Raw genomic sequence first — 20039 nt, 5'->3', positions numbered from 1 at the left:
ATCGTGTCCGTTCAGGTTCACCACATTTTGGATCCATTCTAACTCCTCAGGGGTCGACCACAGACCTAGGGTCGACCAGCTCATACAGGTGTGTGCATAGCTGTGAACACCAAAGAAACATTTAGGTTAAATATTTATTCTGATTTATTTTAGTTTGAAGGATCAGCCTTCAGGTAAAACATGTTACAGCAGCTGAAGACGCTGCGTCTCCATCATAGTTTGAACTGAGGCGACGTCTCCTCAGAGAAACATGGCCGCTCACAGGAAGTCTTTGTTTCTCTGTCAGAGAATCAGATCAGATCTGAAGAACAGCTCAGAGGAGGAGAACAGGAGCAGAGGATATCTTTGTTTCTCAGAGGGTTTCACTGTCGCTCTGTTACTGAAACACTAAACTGATTTAATGATGAAACAAACTGCTATAAACATTAGCAACATTAGCAACATTAGCAGAGAGTTCACTACCGTTGATGTGAGGAGCAGCCATCTTTAATTCTGATGTCGAGTTGCCCCGACTACAGGAGGCATTCAGGTTCAAACTTTTGAGCAGGAACTCAGAAATCCAGACTTCAGAGAGGAACTTGAACGCAGCATTAACTCACCTGTTCACCTGCTGTGACCACGACAGCGTCACATGACCACAGCAGGTTCTGACTCATTTCACCTTTTAAAAACATTGAAATGTTCTGATGAAGTCGTCACTTCCTCCTTTACCTGGCAGAGAACAGGTGATCACAGACTCATACCTGTTCTGTGTAACGTGGCTGATGACATCACACAGGTCTTTCACCACCTCTGTGATGTCATCAGGAAGTAGTAGTGATCAAATGATGGCGTCTGAGGCTGGCGTGGATCTGAGGTGTCATGTTGACCTGGCAGCTCCATGTTTACAGGTGAGTGCTGAGCAGTATCTGTGCTCCTATTGGTCAGAGTCAGAACGCATCATCACAGAAACATTCTGACAGGCTCGTCACAGGATGAACCAATCAGCTGTCAGGAACATCAGGATAACCCCCCACCCACCACACACACACACACACACACATACACTCCTCCCTCCTCTCATCCCCTCCTCTCTCTCTCTCGCTCTCCCCTCTCCTCCTCCCTCTTTCTCCTTCATGTCGCACACAGTCTGCAGGGGGCGGGGTCTGTCCTGATGGAGCTGCTCTGTGATTGGCTCAGTGTGCTGTGACGTCAGACGGTGTTGTGGGAGGAGGTTTACCGCAGTGACACCGTCTCCTCCTCTCTCTCTCTCTCTCTCTCTCTCTCTCTCTCCCCTGATCGATCATCATCGATCCTCGGGATCAATACTCCGTCACTGATCGTCACTGATCGGCTCTGCTCGGATATTTGAGCGGCGGCGGGAGGCTCGTGCAGGTCACAGCGGGAACATCGCGCGCCGTGTGAGCAGCGGACAGACCGACCTCCATCTTCATCCTCATCCTCACCATCATCACCATCATGTCCGGCACCAAGGAGGAGGACCGCAAGGGCTCGAGCGAGTGGCGGGAATTCTTCTGGAACCCGCGAACTCACGAGCTGCTGGGCCGAACCGCCACGAGCTGGGGTGAGTCCGGTTCTTCTACCCCCCCGTGTCCGCCTGTGAACGTCTCTCTACCACTGTCTCTCTCTCTCAGAGCTCCAGTGATCAGTTCATTGATCCGGAATCAATCACACAGACCTTCAGGGTTTAACACAGATTTAAAACTGAACTGTTGGAAACGACCGAATATGACGTAACACGGACGTCACATCTGGTCGTTTCAAACAGTTTCAGTCTGTTGTTGAATTTAAATCAGTGAAAGTCACAGAAACAACAGGCTGATTAATGAGGGTGATTAACAGCTGATTAATCAATACTAACCTTAAAATGGGGTCGTCAGGGTCCTGGTTCTGCTCCAGGCCGATCTGGACCGTCCTTCCTCTCCTCTGTCCTCCACTTCCTGTTCTTCTTCTGTGGAAAAATAAAGAGTGAGTGCTTAGTGTCAGTGTCTGTGTGTTTGAACACACAGCTGACCTCTGACCTCTGACATTAGGTCACCTGTGGTCAGATCAGTGAACAAACAGGAAGTGATTGTTTCATTAAAGATAGTTAGTTAGATTTAGATTATTTGATCCCTGATCTTCATCATTAATGAACCTGTGTACAAACTGAACTACAGTCTCTCTCTCTCTGTGTGTGATGCTCGCTCGTCCTCTGTCAGCCATGTCCTGTCTGAAGGTCACTCTCTCTCTCTCTCTCTCTCCTCTCTCTCTATTTATAACCTATGTCTCTCGCTCAAAGCTGATGAATTATACAGAAAATAGGACGAGTCAGTGTGGTCAGGTCTTTAAAGAGGAACTACACTGAATCATGATGATGATGATGATGAAGATGATGATGATGATGCAGGTCACTGGTTCCTATGCTCAGGTACGCTGCTGAGGGTCGTACCTGAGCGTCGTTGTCATGGTAACAGTGATAAACCTGTGGTTAACAGTCTCAGTAGGACTGAACGACTTTAGGAAAACATCAAGCTTCAGTTCAGTTTTCACTCATTGACTGTAATGGTCTCTACAGAGCAGAGGACTGGAGCTTTATCGTCGTTAGCAAAACATTAAAAACAAACAAACTGATGATGAGTTCTGACTTTAATACGTCTGTGGTCTCCATCTGTCCATCTGTGATTCACAGACTCACAGACGTCTGCAGCAGCTTCTCTGTCTCTGAACGTAGAGAGTTGTTGACCTGTCTCCTCTGAGGCGGCGGCCATTTTGTTTTTAGTTGTGGGTGTTTACAGAGTGGTTCTGACTTCTGATTGGTGAGTGTGACCTGATGAAGACCTGGATCAGAGTCAGGAGTTAAATCGTTCAGGTCGGGTTCAGGTAAAGACGGTGGTTTAGGTTCAAACAGGGAGTGAACAGAGGTCTCCATCCACCTCAACCTGAACCAGACTCTGTTGATCTTTAATCTGGACCAGGTTTTGGTCCTTTGGTCTGGATCAGGGTCTGAAGAACCTGTCACACCTGGTCTGGATCAAACATAAAAACTCATTTTAGTCTTCTGCTGTGTTCAGTTGCCATGGTTATGGCTGTTGTCACATTTGTTGTGTAGAGTTAAACACCTGTACAGACCTGTTACCTGTTCAGACCTGGTACCTGTACAGACCTGTTACCTGTTCAGACCTGGTACCTGTTCAGACCTGGTCCCTGTTCAGACCTGGTCCCTGTACAGACCTGGTCCCTGTTCAGACCTGGTCCCTGGTCAGACCAGGTCTCTGTTCACAGTCTAATGTCTCTGATATAAAACCACTGTAACTGATCTGGAGTCTGCTCAGGTTTTATATAACTACGCTGTGATGATGTCATGTCTCCCATCATGCACTGGGGCGGTGGATGTTTGGCCTTGATGGAGACTGAAGGACACACACTGTTACACACTGATGCACACACACAATGAGCCGAGCGGAGTGTGTGTTAATCTGGATTAAACCACAGACGAGGTTGATTGGACGATAATCCGTCCACACACACATGTTGTCTTAGTGGAGCTGTGGGGACTGCTGCTGGCATCTTCTTAAAGGGACAGTACCACATTTTACTGAGTCAGACCAACATCACTTTCATGTCATATGATGGTCACATGACCTCAGTCAGCTGGGCCTCCTGATGTTCCTGACTCTTCACCCTGAGTCAGGAAACAGTCAGTCCTGTCAAACAGGTGGAAGTCTGATCCGTGCCTGGACGGTCGATCCATCTGCACAGGTGAGATCTGACATCACTGGTATTAGATATAGTGGGTCTTATTTACATGTGGAGAATGGATCACGTTTCCAGGTACAGATCAGGTACTGACACCATGTTAACATTGTGTGTTTTCCCTGGTCATTAACATTATACATTCTAATTTTTAAGTTGATTTTATTCAGTTTTCCTAAATCAGTTTAGTGAATAGTAACTGCATTAAAAAGTAATAAAAAACACACGGAAACACAAGGAACAAGACATGTACAATGTCTCTCTTTAAATTAATCTTTTGTGGAATTTTTCATGTGATTTTTGTCTGTCCATTTGTCTGTCCATTTGTCTGTCCATTTGGGTATAACTTGCACTTTACAGTATTCTTTTCACTGAATAGTTGCAACTGCAACTTTTACCTTGAACGTATTGAACTTGTGCATAAAAGTTACTTAAAAAAAGAACACTGCAATTACATTTTTCAACTTATTAAAAAAAACAAGGCACGTACAAATGATAATAGATAATAATACCAATCAGAGCCTTATGTTTAATTATATATATGTAATATGTTCATAACTGTGCTAGGCTGTTTGTAAAAAGCAGTCATATAAGCAAGTATGCACCACAGTTAGCTAGTTTAGCAGTATTCTAACAAGTAGCAGATATTATGCATTTATGTAGTAGCTGCTATTCATGTAATAGCAGCTATCACTTAAATATCTAAAATGATTATGGATTACACCTTTAATAGGTTTCTTCAAGATTGCACATGCAAGTGTCCCTCAGTTAAACCATGAGGGAAAATACATATAAAAATGTGTAAAAATATATAGTTTATACTGTTGTAATATACATACCTGTGCATGATAATATCTGGTTTTGCAATAATTATCAACATGCCTTCCAGTTTGAAACAACATAATGACACTGACCAAATTTCTCCCATTTCTACCCCATAATGTGGCAACGTATCTTGGTGGATACACACTTTTCAAAAGTTCCTAAATAACACCACAAACACAGTTATAACATTTTTTCTTTATCACAGTATTAAGACAAAGGTCCTAATTCATTTTATGAACTTCTGTAGTTGTTTTATTGAAAATAAGTCTGATTAATATGTAATTACTTACACACTGGGAGGCACATCCAGAATCATTGGTGGCCATTTTGATTTCTGATCAGGCTGACTAAACAATGACCAATATCTTAAACAAAATCATGTGACCTAGATGCTGATATCAGACCAGACTTTTGATAAATGATAACTTCCATCATGCCTCCTACAGATTATTAAAGAGTTTGTATCTCCTGGTGCACGTTGCCTGTTTAAGGGTGCTAACATGATGCTAACATGGTGCTAACATGATGCTAACATGGTGTTAGGTTAATCTGCAGCAGAGGACAGGTCTGATGGTATTAACTCTTCAGGATGAAGCCTTTTAACAGGTTCAGACTGACTCCAGGTCAGATTTATCCTCAATGACTCCTGGAAATCTGCTCAGCACTCAAGGCTGTGGTTCAAGGACCAGTCTGGAACAGGGTCTTTATAAAACTGAACTACAGGGTTTACATTAGTTTACTGTGAAGGAGGTCAAACTTCCTGTGGTCCTTGAGGAGACACCACAGATCCTCAAGGAGTTTCCAGGAGTCCTGGTGTCAGAGTGCACTGGGCCTTGAAGAAGTTAGAAGGTCAGCAGGACTCTGTTACCATGGAAACAGATTCATTAGTAAAAGTGATGAATGTTGACAGAGATTAGACCCTGCACCCACCCCCCCACCCCCTGTCTCTCCCCCCTCCCCCTTCCACTCAGACTGGATGTAGGTCATCAACAGGGGGTGGGCCAAAACACAAGAGGATTATAAAGATGACATTCAGAGGAGAGGAGGGAGAGGAGGGAGGAGAGGAGAGGATGTAATGTTCTGTGCTGTATAATACAATACCCCCCCCCCCAGGTCTGATCCTGCTCTTCTACCTGGTCTTCTACCTGTGTCTGGCGGGGATGTTTGCTCTCACCATGTACATCATGCTGCTGACGCTCGACGACTACAAACCCACCTGGCAGGACCGGCTGGCCACTCCAGGTGAGCACATCAAACACATCCAACACACCCCAACCCCACCTAAGCCTGGCAGGACCGGGTGGACTCTGATTGGTTAACGAGGTTCAGACTCTGATTGGTTAACGAGGTTCAGACTCTGATTGGTTAACGAGGTTCAGACTCTGATTGGTTAACAAGGCTCAGACTGATTTCCTGTTTCAGGGATGATGATCCGTCCGAAGGGCGATCAGCTGGAGATCACCTACTCTGTGTCGGAGACTGAGAGCTGGGACGACTTCGTCCACAACCTCAACACCTTCCTCTCCCGTACGACTCCTTACACTTCAATCAATAATTCATCAGAAGTCATGATCAATATCAGACATGTCTGACACTGTCTGTCTGTCCACCTGTCTGTCTCTCTGTCTGTCCACCTGTCTGTCTGTCTGTCCACCTGTCTGTCTGCAGCGTACAACGACAGCTACCAGGTTCAGACCAACGATAACTGTCCTCCAGATCAGTACTTCATTCAAGAGGACAGTGGAGAGGTAAACCTGTCTGTCTCTACCTCAGCCTGTCTGTCTCTCACTCTACCTGTCTGTCTGCTCACCTGTCTGCTCACCTGTCTGTCTCTCCACCTGTCTGTCTGTCTGTGGACAGGTGAGGAACAATCCGAAGCGTTCCTGTCAGTTTAATCGGACCGTGTTGGCGAACTGTTCTGGGATCTCAGATCGTTTCTATGGTTACGACAGAGGTCAGCCCTGCATCCTCATCAAACTGAACCGGGTACGTTGACCTCTGACCTCTGACCTCTACAGTCAAACCTGAAACACACTGACCTGTCTCTCTACCTGTCTGTCTCTCCAGGTGATCGGGATGTTGCCGGGGAAGGACGGTCAGTCTCCTTATGTCACCTGTGGAGCCAAGGTCTGAACCTGTCTGTCTGAAACCACCTGTCTGTCTGTAACCTCCTGTCTGTCTGCAACCACCTGTCTGTCTGTCTGAACCTGTCTGTCTGTCTGTCTGTCTCCATCTCATGTGTCTTCTCTTCATCCTCAGAGCTACAGAGTGGGGAAGGATGAGTGGGTAAGAACAGTAGAACCTCAGAGCTGCAGTAGAACCTGCAGTAGAACCTGCAGTAGAACCTCAGTGTTAGAACGTAGAGCCAGACGTTAGAAACACAGCTGCACACCTGGTTACCACGGAAACACCTGAGCGCAGGTGTGGCTGTGATCACATGAATCAGTTCAGAGCGCTGCCTTCACTGTCCCATCTGTGGGGAGGAATTTACATCATCACTGCAGGTTATTGATGACTGATCAGAAACAAGGTATTGATCAGTGTGTGTGTGTGTGTGTGTGTGTGTGTGTGTGTGTGTGTGTGTGCGTGTGCACAGAGGGAGGACAGTGATAAGATCGGACAGTTGGAGTATTATCCTCCCAACGGGACCTTCAACCTCATGTACTACCCATACTACGGCAAGAAAGCTCAGGTAACACACACACACACACACACACACAAACACACACACACACACACACACACACACAGTTCAGTAGATTTAACCTCCTGAACCCTGAAGGCATCGTCTCCTAAAAACAACCTGAGCTTTAGCAGCAGCTCAGACCATGAAACTGCAGCAGTGAGATGTTTTATTCTCTGAATCAGATCCAGTGGATCCACGTCAGCGTCTCAACTCTGATGAGCGTGTGTGATGTGTTTAATGTCTCAGGTGAACTACACTCAGCCGCTGGTGGCCGTGAAGTTCCTGAACGCCTCTCTGAACACCGACATCAACATCGAGTGTAAAATCAACTCCAACACTCTGAGCGCCGGCAGCGAGCGGGACAAGTTCGCTGGACGGGTTTCCTTCAAGCTCCGGATCAACGACAAATAAACACACACAAATCTACACACACACACACACACACATCTACACACCTACACACACACAGGTTAATGCTGCACTAATCCAGGTGTTTGATGAATCCGTCCACTCCGTCTCCCTGTGTTCTTACTCCAGCTTCATGATGCGTTCACTGACACTGAATCTTCCCCTGTAGCTGAGTAATGTTTTGTATTTTGTAATTTTCTGTCACGTGATCCGTCAGTGCAGCTTTAACTCCTCCCCCCGACCCTGAAACCGACCAATCAGCACGCACACACACTCTGATGTCACTGCCACTGAAGACGGACTGAAGAACGACAGACGATCGATCATCAATCAATCTGCATGAATCAGAAACCAAACTATTGATCGCACAGCTGATGTGTTTACTGATCACTTTATTTATCCACAGCTTTATTTATCACTTGTTTATTTATTTATTTATTTATGGTCACTTTGTTTTTTACGTTAAGTTTAGATCAAACAAACGTCAGGTACGACTCGCTGTGATTGGCTGTAACATTAGGTTGGGCTGGCTCTGATTGGCTGTTCAGAAAGAGTTTACAGGTTCACAGGATTCTGGTTTTATCAGTTCAGAGACCAGAACCAGGAACCATATCATAAACACTGAAGAAACCAGATCCCAAACCACTTCAGAATCTGGTCTAAACCTCGGTCACCTTGTTTCAGCCAATCAGAATCTAACTTTAGTGGTGACATTGTTTGTGTTTGACGTCATATTTTGTTGTTTTCCCTCTTTCACCAGTTTATCTCTGTCGGTGCAGCTGATTGGCTTGTTAGTTAATTACATCATCAATTAGAGGATGACCTAACGAGGTAGTGAGTTTAGTTAATGAGTTAGTTAAGGAGTTAGAGTCGCATGTTTTTTTCTGTTGATTTGTTTACGTTTGTTTTTGTTTACTTTCGTCATAATGGAGGCTGAGCATGATGACCGTTACCGTGACAACCAGGCCACATGACACGCTCACACCGTCTCCTCACCTCACGTGGAAACGCCCTTCCCACACCTGTACTGCTCCCCACCAATCGTCTTCCTTTAAAGAGTGACCGGCCAATCAGGTGGTCCCACTGTATGATGTCATGCTGTTACCTGTTTGTGATTGGTTGATTTCTTCTGCCTGAAAGTTTCCTTGTGTTTGACATATGATTAAAAAACAAAGAAATTAAACAGAAAAAATCCTCTGAGTGATTCATGGAGCCGTTAGAACTACAAACTGGAACCTTTCCAGATGTTAGGACCACAAACTGGAACCTTTCCAGATGTTAGAACTACAAACTGGAACATTTCCAGATGTTAGAACTACAAACTGGAACATTTCCAGATGTTAGAACTACAAACTGGAACACTTCCAGATGTTAGAACTACAGGTGTGAGGACCACATTAAATCAAAAGAAGAAATCTGAATTAAAACAGGTTCAGATATTCCAGGACTTTCCAGGATTCTGAGGCTCAGACAGGTCCTGGACATGTGTGTGTTACATAAGTTCATCTGCAGGAGGAGAGTTACATAACCACAGGGGGAGGGGGGCCTCTAGTGTCTGAACGATGAACTGCACTGAATCAGACTGAACACAGTTCACCTGAACATGAACAAATGAAATTAGACCTGAACAAAGTCTGGAATCTGGAATCTGGAGTCTGGATCTCCGATGAGCCAGACCTGTTGAAACTGTTGAAATGAAGAAGCTGAACGTCATCATGTCCCTGAATCACTCACTGAGACATTAACTGACTGTGCTGAGGCTAACGAGCTAACGAGCTAACAGTAACCTGACCTTTGACCTCAGCCTGGTTACCATGGGAACAGACACATCAGGTTCAAACCTGATCAATATAAAAATCAGTCATCAGGTCAGAGTGAAGCTCCTACCTGAAGATTCTCACCTGGACTCCACACTGACCTTTGACCTTTTATTTTGGCTTCAGCTCAGTTCAGCAGCTCAGCTGATGGTTGACTTCATCCATTAGATTCATTAGTTCATTAGATTCATTAGTTCATCAGTTCTTCATGTGAAAACCTTTAAACAGAAAACAGATACATTTTTTATTAAACAACAGTAAATAACAGAAAGTAAAATAATTTAACTTTAGCTTCAGCTGTAACAACTTCACATGATGAAATATCTGACTGTGTTTTAACAGATTTATTTATTTAACTCAAAAGTCATTTGTCCTTTAAATGACTTTAAATTCTAACCTTTGACCTTCACACTCTGACTGAAACAACTGTCACTGTCAATGCTGAGAGCATTCACACTATTGTTCTTCTAATCTTTATTAAACTTATTATTATTCTTCCGTACGTTTTTCGGCATCTAACTACTCCCACATACTTTGTGCTATTAAAACCATTCAACCACCAAAATGTTCAGCTCATTCAGGACATTCCTGCTTACATTCAACTTTTTTATACTATTTCTACTTTTTAAAATATTCAGCTTTTTCTGCAAATTTTTTCCCATTAAAATGAATGGACGGAATGTTCAAATCCTTGAAAACTTCAGCCTCTTTGAACTTTAACTACTTCAGCATACTTTGTGCTAGAAACTTCATTTAAACTTTAAACAAGTCCCAACAAGTTTTTGAATTACAGCAGTTTATATTTCATGCTCATTTTTAGCAATTTCTGAGTTTATAATGGGTGTGTATTGCGCTGATGTCACTGCGTGACATCATCCACTCTGGCTTTCAGCCCTTCAACATTTTCTCAAAATTTTCTGCTTCAACTCCTCTCCTGTCCACACCTTTCACTTCTCACACACAATTTATACCTCAAATTGTAGATAATTTTGTGCTCTTTCACACAGTGTGACTCCCTAAGCCATAGGTTTTACGGTTTTTGAGGTAGCAGCCTCTGATCAGCAACAGGAGCCCTCAGCTCCTCCATTCATCTCCATTTTAGCTGTCTTCATACAACAGCCACAGCAGGTCAGTTTTTAAACTGCCATACTGTGGTCATTTTTCACTTTATCTACACAAATAACACATGTCTGTGTTCAAAAAGTCTCCTGGTGCTGGTAGTTACCAGATATTATCGATAGGAGTTATGGTTTTTGAATTATTAGGAGGAGTTCAAGAGATGCGCAGAAGCAAATCTCTGTATTGTGTGGCTGTCTGGGCTCAGAGCTCACTGTAGCTGCTGCCTTTGAATTGAAATCCTCTTTTTTCTGATCCCTCAATTCTTCAGCAGCTAACTAGTCCTACATACTTTGAGCTACAGAAACCGTTCAAGTATCAAAACGTTCAGCTTCTTGAGGACATGCCTGCTTACATTCAACTTTTTAATATTATGTATAGTTTTTGAAATATTAAGCTTTTTCTCAAAGATATTTTCCCATTCAAATGAATTGAGGGAGAGTTCAAATCCCCTAAAACCACCTCCTCTGGGAAACTTAACTACTTCGTCATACTTTGTGCTACAGACTTCATTTAAACTTTAAACAAGTCCCAATAAGTTCAGCTATTCAACTTACATTCAACTTTTTGATATCTTGTCCAGTTTTTGAATGACAGCAGTTTATATTTCATGCTCATTTCATGAGATTGTCTGAGTTTATAATGGGTGTGTATTGCGCTGGCCAGAGTGGATGATGTCACTGCCACCACTCAGACCTTCAGCCCTTCAACTTTTCCTCAAATTTTTGTGCTTCAGCTCTTCTCCTGTCCACACCTTTCACTTCTCACACACAATTTATACCTCAAATTGTAGATAAATTTGTGCTCTTTCACACAGTGTGACTCCCTAAGCCATACGATTTACGGTTTTTGAGGCAACAGCCTCTGATCACCAAGAGGAGCCCTCAACTGCCCCATTCATCTCCATTTTAGATATAGCATACAAATAACACATGTCTGTGTTCAGTAAAGTCTCCTGGTGCTGGCAGTCACCAGATTTTATCGATAGGACTTACAGTTTTTGAATTATTAGGAGGAGTTCAAGAGGTGCGCAGAGCAAAATCTGACTCTGTAGAGGCTGAGACCTTGATGTTGCCATGGCAACCTGTGAGTGCAGTTGGACACAAACAGGTGACTGTGATCAGCTGATCTCTGATGTCTGTGCTGTTTATCAAACTCTTGACTTACTTTTCTGTCAATACAAGATACATGGGTTCCTCTTACTCACAGATCAGTAATTGATGAGGTGAATTATCTTTAAGCAGTGTTTAAGACTTCACATCTCTTTCTCTCCATTTTAACTGAGTCAAACCCTCAGCAGCTGATTTTACCTTTCAACTGTTTCTACCTCTTTTACATTTTAACTTCCAACTTTTGATTCTGCATTCAGCTGTTTTTCCTTTCTGCTTCCAGCCCTGTTTGGGTTGTAACTACTGCATACTTTCTGCTACAGAAACCATTTAACTATCATAAGGTTTAAACTATTAACCTTTTTACATTTATGCCAATTTAACATTCTTCAACTCTTTCTGCTTTTGATTCTGCATTTAGCTTTTTTCCAATTCTGATCTGCCCCTTTTTGGTTGTAATTACTTCTCCATACTTTATGCAACAAAGTATTCAACTGTCAACATGTACAACATGCTAAAATAGTTTAGCTTTATCTTTAACAAATCAGTTATTCAAATGGTTTTCAAATTCTCTGAGGTGAGTCTTCATCTGACCACTTTGCCATTAAGCCCAGATCGGTAGAGTATTGCAGTGATGGTTGTCTTTGTGGAAGTTTCTCCCACCTCCACAGACTGACAATTGGGATCTTGGTCACCTCTCTCATCAAGGCCATTCTCCCTTGATTTCTCTGATTCCGCAGATGCATGCTTACAATGAGTTCAACTCATGCAACTTGTGTATGTAATGCTCAAGCATCTCTGGCACAACTCTGGTGTAACAGGACTTTTTCACAGCAGTCATTTTGATATATACAAGTGTTACCAATAACGTTAATTAGGGTTATGTTCCATTTAGGTGTAAAAGAGGCAAGTTTCCTGCTATTGCTTAAGTATAGAGGCTGTTTTTTCAGATTTTTTTTCTTCCGTTTTTTAATACCGCATAGACCTTTCCAGAGTTTTGTGGTTGTATTCTAATAAAGTAAATAAGTAAAATAAAAAAATAAAAAATAAAAATGTATTTAAAAAAATAAATAAGTGTGTGTAGGTAGAACATTGGCAGTGTTTTAGAGTTAAAATGGAAAATGCTGAGTATAAAGAGTTTGTATTTTGACGGGTAAATTGTGTGTAAGAACTGAGAGATGTAACACCACTTTTACCCAGCTTTCGGACTTTTCATTTGAATTTCCGATGGCCTTTAAACACATCACCAAAATGTAACTGCGCCACAACGAAGATGCCGCCATTCCGCTCTCCGGTCTTTGAGGTGAGTAGCAGCGTCTCTCCAAACTCACAACTTTTAAACGGCATAAGCAGTGGTTTGGCATTGAACAATCATATTACGAATAGTTTCTAACTCACACAGAATTCAGATACGACAAGTATTTATACGAGAAACGTTTAAAACATTTTACTGCTGAAGCATTAATAAAATGTTAGCGTGTTAATATTAGCAACGTGTTAATGGTGGTACAGCCGTTTAACCCAGTTTGCCTGTTAGCAATCAAAAAGCAACAGGGTCACGGTTTATTAAGGGTAAATGACAAACCTTTCCTATATCCCATTTTTTAACTCAACTGTCCACCTTCACAGTAACTTGTGATTTTTTTAAATATATATTTTATGAATTCTGAACACAGTCGATGCTAGTCTCTGGCTAACTTCTTATCAGCCGTTATATACAGCCGTTAGCCGTTAGCCTGCACTCAGACGCACCGCCATTACACTTTGATGTGGTCAAAAGTCCCGCCAGATCTGTCTCTCGCTATATTGCTTTATTCAGGACAGATTTGTCAGTCAGCTGTATACTCAGTAGTTCATCAGTGACTCAGTGCATCTGCTCTACCAATCATGATGAATTTGACACTGAGGATATAAACCTCTAGCACATGATGCTGATAATATTACATAGAACTGACTTAGAGCTGAAGCGTGTGTGTGTGTTGACTGTAGGTCTGCTAGTTTACCTCACTAACCACACACGCTGAAGACACTAACATATTGTTTCCTCTCCTAGACTAAAGAGAAGGCTGATTTGGAATTGCGCTTTGGTTGGTAAGTGTAGAAATATTGTAATAATATTTGACAATAATCCAGATAACTTGTCTGTCTATAATATTCTTAGATCCTATCTTTATAAAGCTGACATTTGCACATGATCCACACTAGGTGATTATTTATTTTGTGTACCGTGCTATTTTTTCTCTTTGACAACAGAGGGATATTAACAATCAATACATTATAAACATGACAATAAAATGTGTCCCTCCTCTTCTCTCTTTCTCCTCCTCCGTCCTGTCTTCAACTGTGGACCATCACTGGTGATTTCTCTGGACTGACTCTGACTGTAAGTTAACACCTGAATTATCATTTTTCTTAACTAAAGTAGGAAACATACTTTAGACAATAAATAGACTAATTAACTTATAGATTTACAGTTTACATCTGCTGCATCCAAATAACATGTCTGGAAATCTTGTCTTTCTCTCTTCCCACTTCCTCTTGCGTCTCCATTCCCTGTCTCTAACTGCAGATTGAGATCTGTGTTGGTGGCTCCTTGGAGACTTAAACGTAAGTGTACACACTTCATTCGTACAATATTCAGATCCCTTCACTGTTTTCACATTTTGTAATGTTACAGCTTTATGCTAAAGTAAAATAATTCCCTCATCAGTCTACACTCAGTACCACATAATGACAACATGAAAAGAGACTTTTAGAAATTAGTTGCAAATCTGCTGAAACAGAAATGTGAAATATCACATTGACAGAAGTATTCAGACCCTTTGCTGTGACACTGAAGCTCAGGTTCCTCCCATTTCTCTGGATCATCTTTGAGATGTTTCTACACCTTGACTGTGCTGATTGAGGCCACCTGTGGTAAATTCAGCTGACTGGACCTGATTTGGAGAGATACACACCTGTCGGTGTAAGGTCTGACTGCTGCCATGATGTCAGAGGAACTGTCTGCAGAGCTCAGAGACAGATTGTGTAGAGAGAAGTCTTGTGACATGGCTACAAAAACATTCTGCTGCACTGAAAGTTCCCAAGACCACAGTGGTCTTTGCAGTTCTTACTTACAGGAAGTTTGAAACCTTTAGAGGAGGCATCCTGCTAAACTGTCTAAGATCCTGTTTTTTTTCCACATAAACATGAGGCTGCAATTTAATAGAATTGGAAAAATTGAAAGGGTCTGAATACTTTGTGAATGCACTTTACGATGGTACTCATGCTGCTCATAGTATGATACAGTCATACGTATACATTTCAAATACAAATGAATTTAATGTATTTAAATGAAACAGCTGTCTAATGGATGTTTTCTTCCTGTCTTATAGGTGTCCAGCTGTGTGCCAACCTCTACCCTCTACTCTTGACCTGACGGGGCTATCGGGGTCACACACCACTTTCCTGTCCCATCTCAACTCAACACTAATTTTGAGCCAATCTATCTCTCTTGTCCCATCTCCTCATTTCTATGTAAATTAAGGTTTTCTATCTTCTGTACCCCTTCTGTCCTCTCTATCTCATTTTGGGTAAATGGAGATATTTTTGGAGCATCTTTGATCTGGGTCGATGATTGTTTCTACAAACTATATTTTATGAACTGAAGGTTTCTGCTGAGCTTTGTCATTGTGATGTTTGGGTCTGTGAGTCTCTGCTCACACAATCTCTCCTCTCCTCTGTCCTTAGTTTGATATTTTCTACAAATTGGCAACAACCTGATTTTCCACATATATAGTTAAAACATTTGTTGTGGAAAAATAATTAATCTAAATAATTGAGTAAACTGCTCTTTTAAAAAAATCTCTCTGGTCATTCAATTAAAGCAGTTTCATTTTTGTCATAATGGATTGACACAAATAATACTTTACTATATACTATATTCCTGAATACATTATTGTACAGAATAAAACATCACATTTCTCTGTGGGAAATATATAGAAACAATAATTATTAACTGAAGTCAAAACCACATCTGTACCTAAGAATCAGTTCATTGTACAGAGATCAACTAAAAACATTCTTCATCTGCAAATACATTAATATAAGAATAGAGTGCTTATTTTAAGTTATTTCATTCTTGAGATAAATATACATTCATATAAATCAAAACTAATTAGATTGAAAAACTTTTCAAGTATAAGAGCACTGTATCTAGATCTCAGTCTGTTCCTGTTGATTCATTGTGGACTGCTGCTCAGAGGTTTGTACTCAGGTTTGTGATGACTGAAAATATTTGTCCACAACTACATTTTTTCTAATATTCAGTGTGTACAAGTGTTTTGTTGTTGTTTAACCTGTTGATACGTCAATAAACTGAAAGACATCTGTAAGGAACACCTGGATTCATTTGGACTGGCTGCTGGTCCTGGTCTGCAGACTCAACGTTCCTGACTGAATCAACACGTGGCTGAATCCACTCGTCTCACACCACACTACCACACTGTGTTTCTGATTTTGAATAGTAAAATTAATTAAGCAGTGGATTACTCCATTAACTACATTTTGAAAAGCTTTATTGAAATTTTGTTTCATTGGGATCTTAGTATTTGAATCATATATAATTAATCTTTAGTGTGTCAACTTAAAACTCAGGTGTTTAAATTGAACACATCATCCACAGATTTGAAAGAGCTTGTTTTAAAAATAACTTTGTTACAGTCATTTCTATAATCTATATCTGTGCATTGTCTATATAATTAGAGACCTACTGTAACTGAAATCTACAAAGTCAACAGTCCAGAGCATTAACTTTTATACAGAGGTTTATCTGTCTTACAGTCCATACTGTGAGTGATTTATAATTTAATCTCAACAGTCATTTTGAAACCAATTTGATCAAAAGTTATTTTATTGTTCTCTGGTGTGAAGTGAAATATTCACATAAATACAGTGGGAATTGATTTATCTTTTGTCTTCATTGGTCTAAACCTTGAAACAAAGTCCCTGATAGCACTGTGTTAGTGTCTGGTTTGTGTAAATATATATAAGAGAGTGATAAGTGGTTTTGGAGAACAACAACGATGCCAAGGAAGAGTAAAAGGTCTCAGGCTACAAAGCTACAGTGGCAGCAGCAGAGGGAGTCTCAGTGTGCAGCACCATGTGAACAAGCAGAAGGTCCTGGTCCTCAGAGCAGAGACTTGGTGAGAGTCTGTGGTGTCTCCTGCTGAAGCTGTGAACCAGGCAGGTCAACGTGATGCAGTGTGTGTACCACAGGTATCGTACGCTAACGTTGTGAAGAGAGGACGTCACAGTGAAACTCTGTGTGTAGCAGAGTCTGTTCAGAGGCAGCAGGTGAAGCACAGAGGTGAACACCATGTTTCAGGTACAGACACAGCGTCAGAGAGATGCTTCATGTGTAGCAGGACCTCCTCATACAGACAGTGTGAACGTGGGAGATCATCCTGGTGAACAACGTGTCAGAGCGTCCTGCAGCCAGGCTTCTATTATGGATAAAGGTAACGTGTTGTATAAACAGGTAAGACAGATGTTTCCTCAGCACGCTCACCTCACCACTGACGAGCTCCCAGATTTAGTCCCAACACGCAGACACGTGGTTCATGCTGACAAAACACTACTTTCCCGGTACGGCACATTAGGAGATCCTTTACCTGGAGCTGTGGACAGTTTTCTGGACCTGGAGGCTGGACTGACTGTCTGCTGTCAGATGTGCAGTATGCCTTGCTGTTGATGACAGGGTTGTGTATGGCAGTGTTCAGAACCAGATCAGGCAGGTACGGTTTCTTTGAGCCACACCCCAGAGGAGAGGATGGTTTGCCGTCACTGTTTGCTGGTAAAGCTGTCATGGTGACATTCACACGTCTCAGTGACATGATTGACAGGATCAGAATGTGTCACAAGAGCTTTGGTACACAGTCCACCTGTAACTATGAGCTGAAGCCTGTGGAGTTTGACAGTGAGAACACAGCCAATCAGAGTGAAGCCATCCCAGACACTCAGACTACAACTCCCAGTCCTGTTGTATCAGCATCTGTTTTGGGTGATGCTCCAGAGATAAACACTGTTGTCACTGGTCTCTCTGACAGTACATTTCAAAGCCTGTCCACTAACATCACTGCATTGTCTTTGAGTCAACAAGAGGTTCATGTCATGTGTCCTGATACCCAAACTGAGCCTGGACCATCGAGTGAATTCACTTTGACTTCCTTCACAGCATGTGATGCTTCTCACAGTCAATCAAACTCAACTGTTCCACTGATAAAACCTGCTGCCAGTGATCTGTCTGATAAAGTGTCACATGACCTCTCCTCTAAACTGGTCAAACTTGGTAAAAATGAAAGGAGAACATTTCAGAGGAGACTAATGATCTCAGGGAAAGCACCAAAAAGAAAAGAAAAGAGAAGGAAAAGTATTCTTCTAATGAATCATATAGAGCCAAAAAGAAATCTGATTCAAGCAACAAATACTGTAATGAAGGATTCAGACAAGAGAAACAGCAGTACATCACCAACCGCTTTCACAGCAATTCCAACTTCAGACAGAAACAAAAACATCAACAGACGGTACTCTGAAAACTTAAACTTCAGGCTGAAACAAAAACAGTACTTCACCAAAATATACAGAGAAAATTTCAACTTCAGACAGAAAAAAAATCAGTATTTTACTAAACAATACAGAGATAATGTCAATTTCAGACAGAAACAAAAACAGTATATAACCAAAAGATACAGGGAAAATGAAGAATTCAGGCAGAGGCAGCGATCTTATGTCACTCAGCGTCACGCACATGATCAATCTTTCAGGATAAGACACAGACAACTGATGAAACTAATAATGAGAGACAGATATAACAACAATCTTACATTTAAAATTCTGCACAACATGAGATGTGCCATGAAAATAAAGAGGAAATACAGACGGATAAACAGACAAACCCCAGAAAGTGACCACAGTTTGATCAAAGAGGCCATATCTGTTTTCAGATCACATATAAATGCCGGCCCCACTTACGTCTGCACTGTCTGTCATAAAGCTTCATTTGAGAACCAGGTGAAACTCAAAGGTCAAAGGTCAGATTATGTCAAAAATGCAGAAGTGGCTGCTGAATGTCTGACAGGGAAATATGTTCATGTTTGTGATGACGGCTGCAGAAATGAACAGTGTAAAGTTCCTGATGAGAGAAAGGATGAATGGATCTGTCACTCCTGTCATGATCATCTTAAAAAGGAGCCATGCCCTCTCTGGTTGTAGCCAACAACATGGAGCTGGTTGATATTCCACCTGAGCTGTGTGACCTGAACATTTGGAGAGACATCTGATCGCCAAGTGTTTTCCATTTGCTAAGATCATCCCACTTCCCAAAGGCAGACAGAGAGCAATACGTGGTAATGTGGTGTGTGTCCCATCTGAGGTGCAGGAAACAGTTGAAGCGTTACCCAGACTGAGAAGTGAGTCTCAAGTCCTGAGAGTCAAACTGAAGAGACGACTGTGTTACAGAGGTCATCAGCTGTTCCAGACTGTCACCTGGTCTAAACTGCTACAGGCCCTGAATAAACTGAAACACATTCACCCACAGTATGAGGACATAAGTATCAGAGATGAGGCTGAGCTGTGTGACCCCACACTCCCTGATGATGATGATGATGATGATGATGATGATGATGATTGACAGGTTGGACAATGATGCACTTCATGAGGCAGAACATGAGCCTGATAATGAGCAGGATGCTGACATGTTGTCCTGTGATGGTGAACAGCCAAAAGAGCAGAGTGATGATAGAGATGACTCAGAACAAGAAGGAGACCTGTCCAATGGTGGATTTGCACTGGACTCATGCCTTCAGCCCACTGATGTTGCAGAGGAGATATTATCTTTTAGTGAAGGGATCTACTCTGTTGCCCCCGCTGAGAGAAACTGTCCAGTTGGCTTTTTCAAAACACCTAAACTGGAGGCCATGGCTTTCAGCTCCCTACAGGTGAAAACACACTGGATGAAAAGAGATTGATTAAAGTTTCACCAAGCAGTTATTTCAAAGCCAGACTTTTCTGTGTTGATGATCGTTTTGCCAGAGACACAAACTACCTGTTCTTTGCACAGTTTGTGACTGAAATACACTTGGCTACTTCCAGCATGACAGTACAGCTAAGGAAAGGAAAGCCTCTGACCAGAGATGGACGTAAAATAACCTCAGGAATGTTACAAGATAAACGTGAGGTGGAGAGACTGGTGCGTAATAAAGATGCCGTCAGATTCATGCAGCCACTGAGAGGAACTCCAGCCTATTGGGAGAAAACAACAAGAGATCTTTTTGCCATGATCAGACAGCTGGGAACTCCCACATT

General features: G+C 42.0%; 1 protein-coding gene and 1 long non-coding RNA gene across 3 annotated transcripts; both read left to right on the top strand.

Annotated features, from left to right (window-relative positions):
• Positions 1–1277: 1277 nt before the first annotated feature.
• Positions 1278–8861, top strand: atp1b2a (ATPase Na+/K+ transporting subunit beta 2a). Of its 2 annotated transcripts, XM_051069599.1 has the most exons (9): positions 1278–1564; positions 5674–5802; positions 5983–6087; positions 6229–6308; positions 6421–6546; positions 6628–6687; positions 6820–6846; positions 7157–7252; positions 7493–8861. In XM_051069599.1, exons 1-9 carry the CDS (start codon positions 1459–1461, stop codon positions 7655–7657), a joined length of 894 nt encoding a protein of 297 aa, XP_050925556.1. In that variant the 5' UTR covers positions 1278–1458; the 3' UTR covers positions 7658–8861. The 2 variants fall into 2 exon arrangements, with proteins under 2 accessions (XP_050925556.1, XP_018530081.1); XM_018674565.2 differs by lacking the exon at positions 6820–6846.
• A 4081-nt stretch (positions 8862–12942) lies between these two features.
• LOC108882201 (uncharacterized) lies at positions 12943–16063 on the top strand. The gene is made up of 4 exons (XR_001960751.2): positions 12943–12999; positions 13750–13787; positions 14272–14303; positions 15071–16063. It is a non-coding gene; the product is annotated as an uncharacterized LOC108882201 (long non-coding RNA).
• Positions 16064–20039: the final 3976 nt, after the last annotated feature.

This window comes from Lates calcarifer, unplaced genomic scaffold (genome assembly GCF_001640805.2).
Source record: "Lates calcarifer isolate ASB-BC8 unplaced genomic scaffold, TLL_Latcal_v3 scaffold_55_116, whole genome shotgun sequence".
NCBI lineage: Eukaryota > Metazoa > Chordata > Actinopteri > Centropomidae > Lates > Lates calcarifer.
Note: the sequence above shows the minus strand (reverse complement) of the source record. Positions and strands in the feature narration are given on the sequence as shown.

Excerpts from the sequence above, each read along its gene's own strand:
- atp1b2a (XM_051069599.1), top strand. The coding sequence starts at position 1,459 with ATGTCCGGCACCAAGGAGGAGGACCGCAAGGGCTCGAGCGAGTGGCGG. Across the intron at positions 5,803-5,982 it reads GGACCGGCTGGCCACTCCAG|GGATGATGATCCGTCCGAAG; the intron begins GTGAGCACATCA and ends TTCCTGTTTCAG. Across the intron at positions 6,847-7,156 it reads GAGTGGGGAAGGATGAGTGG|AGGGAGGACAGTGATAAGAT; the intron begins GTAAGAACAGTA and ends GCGTGTGCACAG.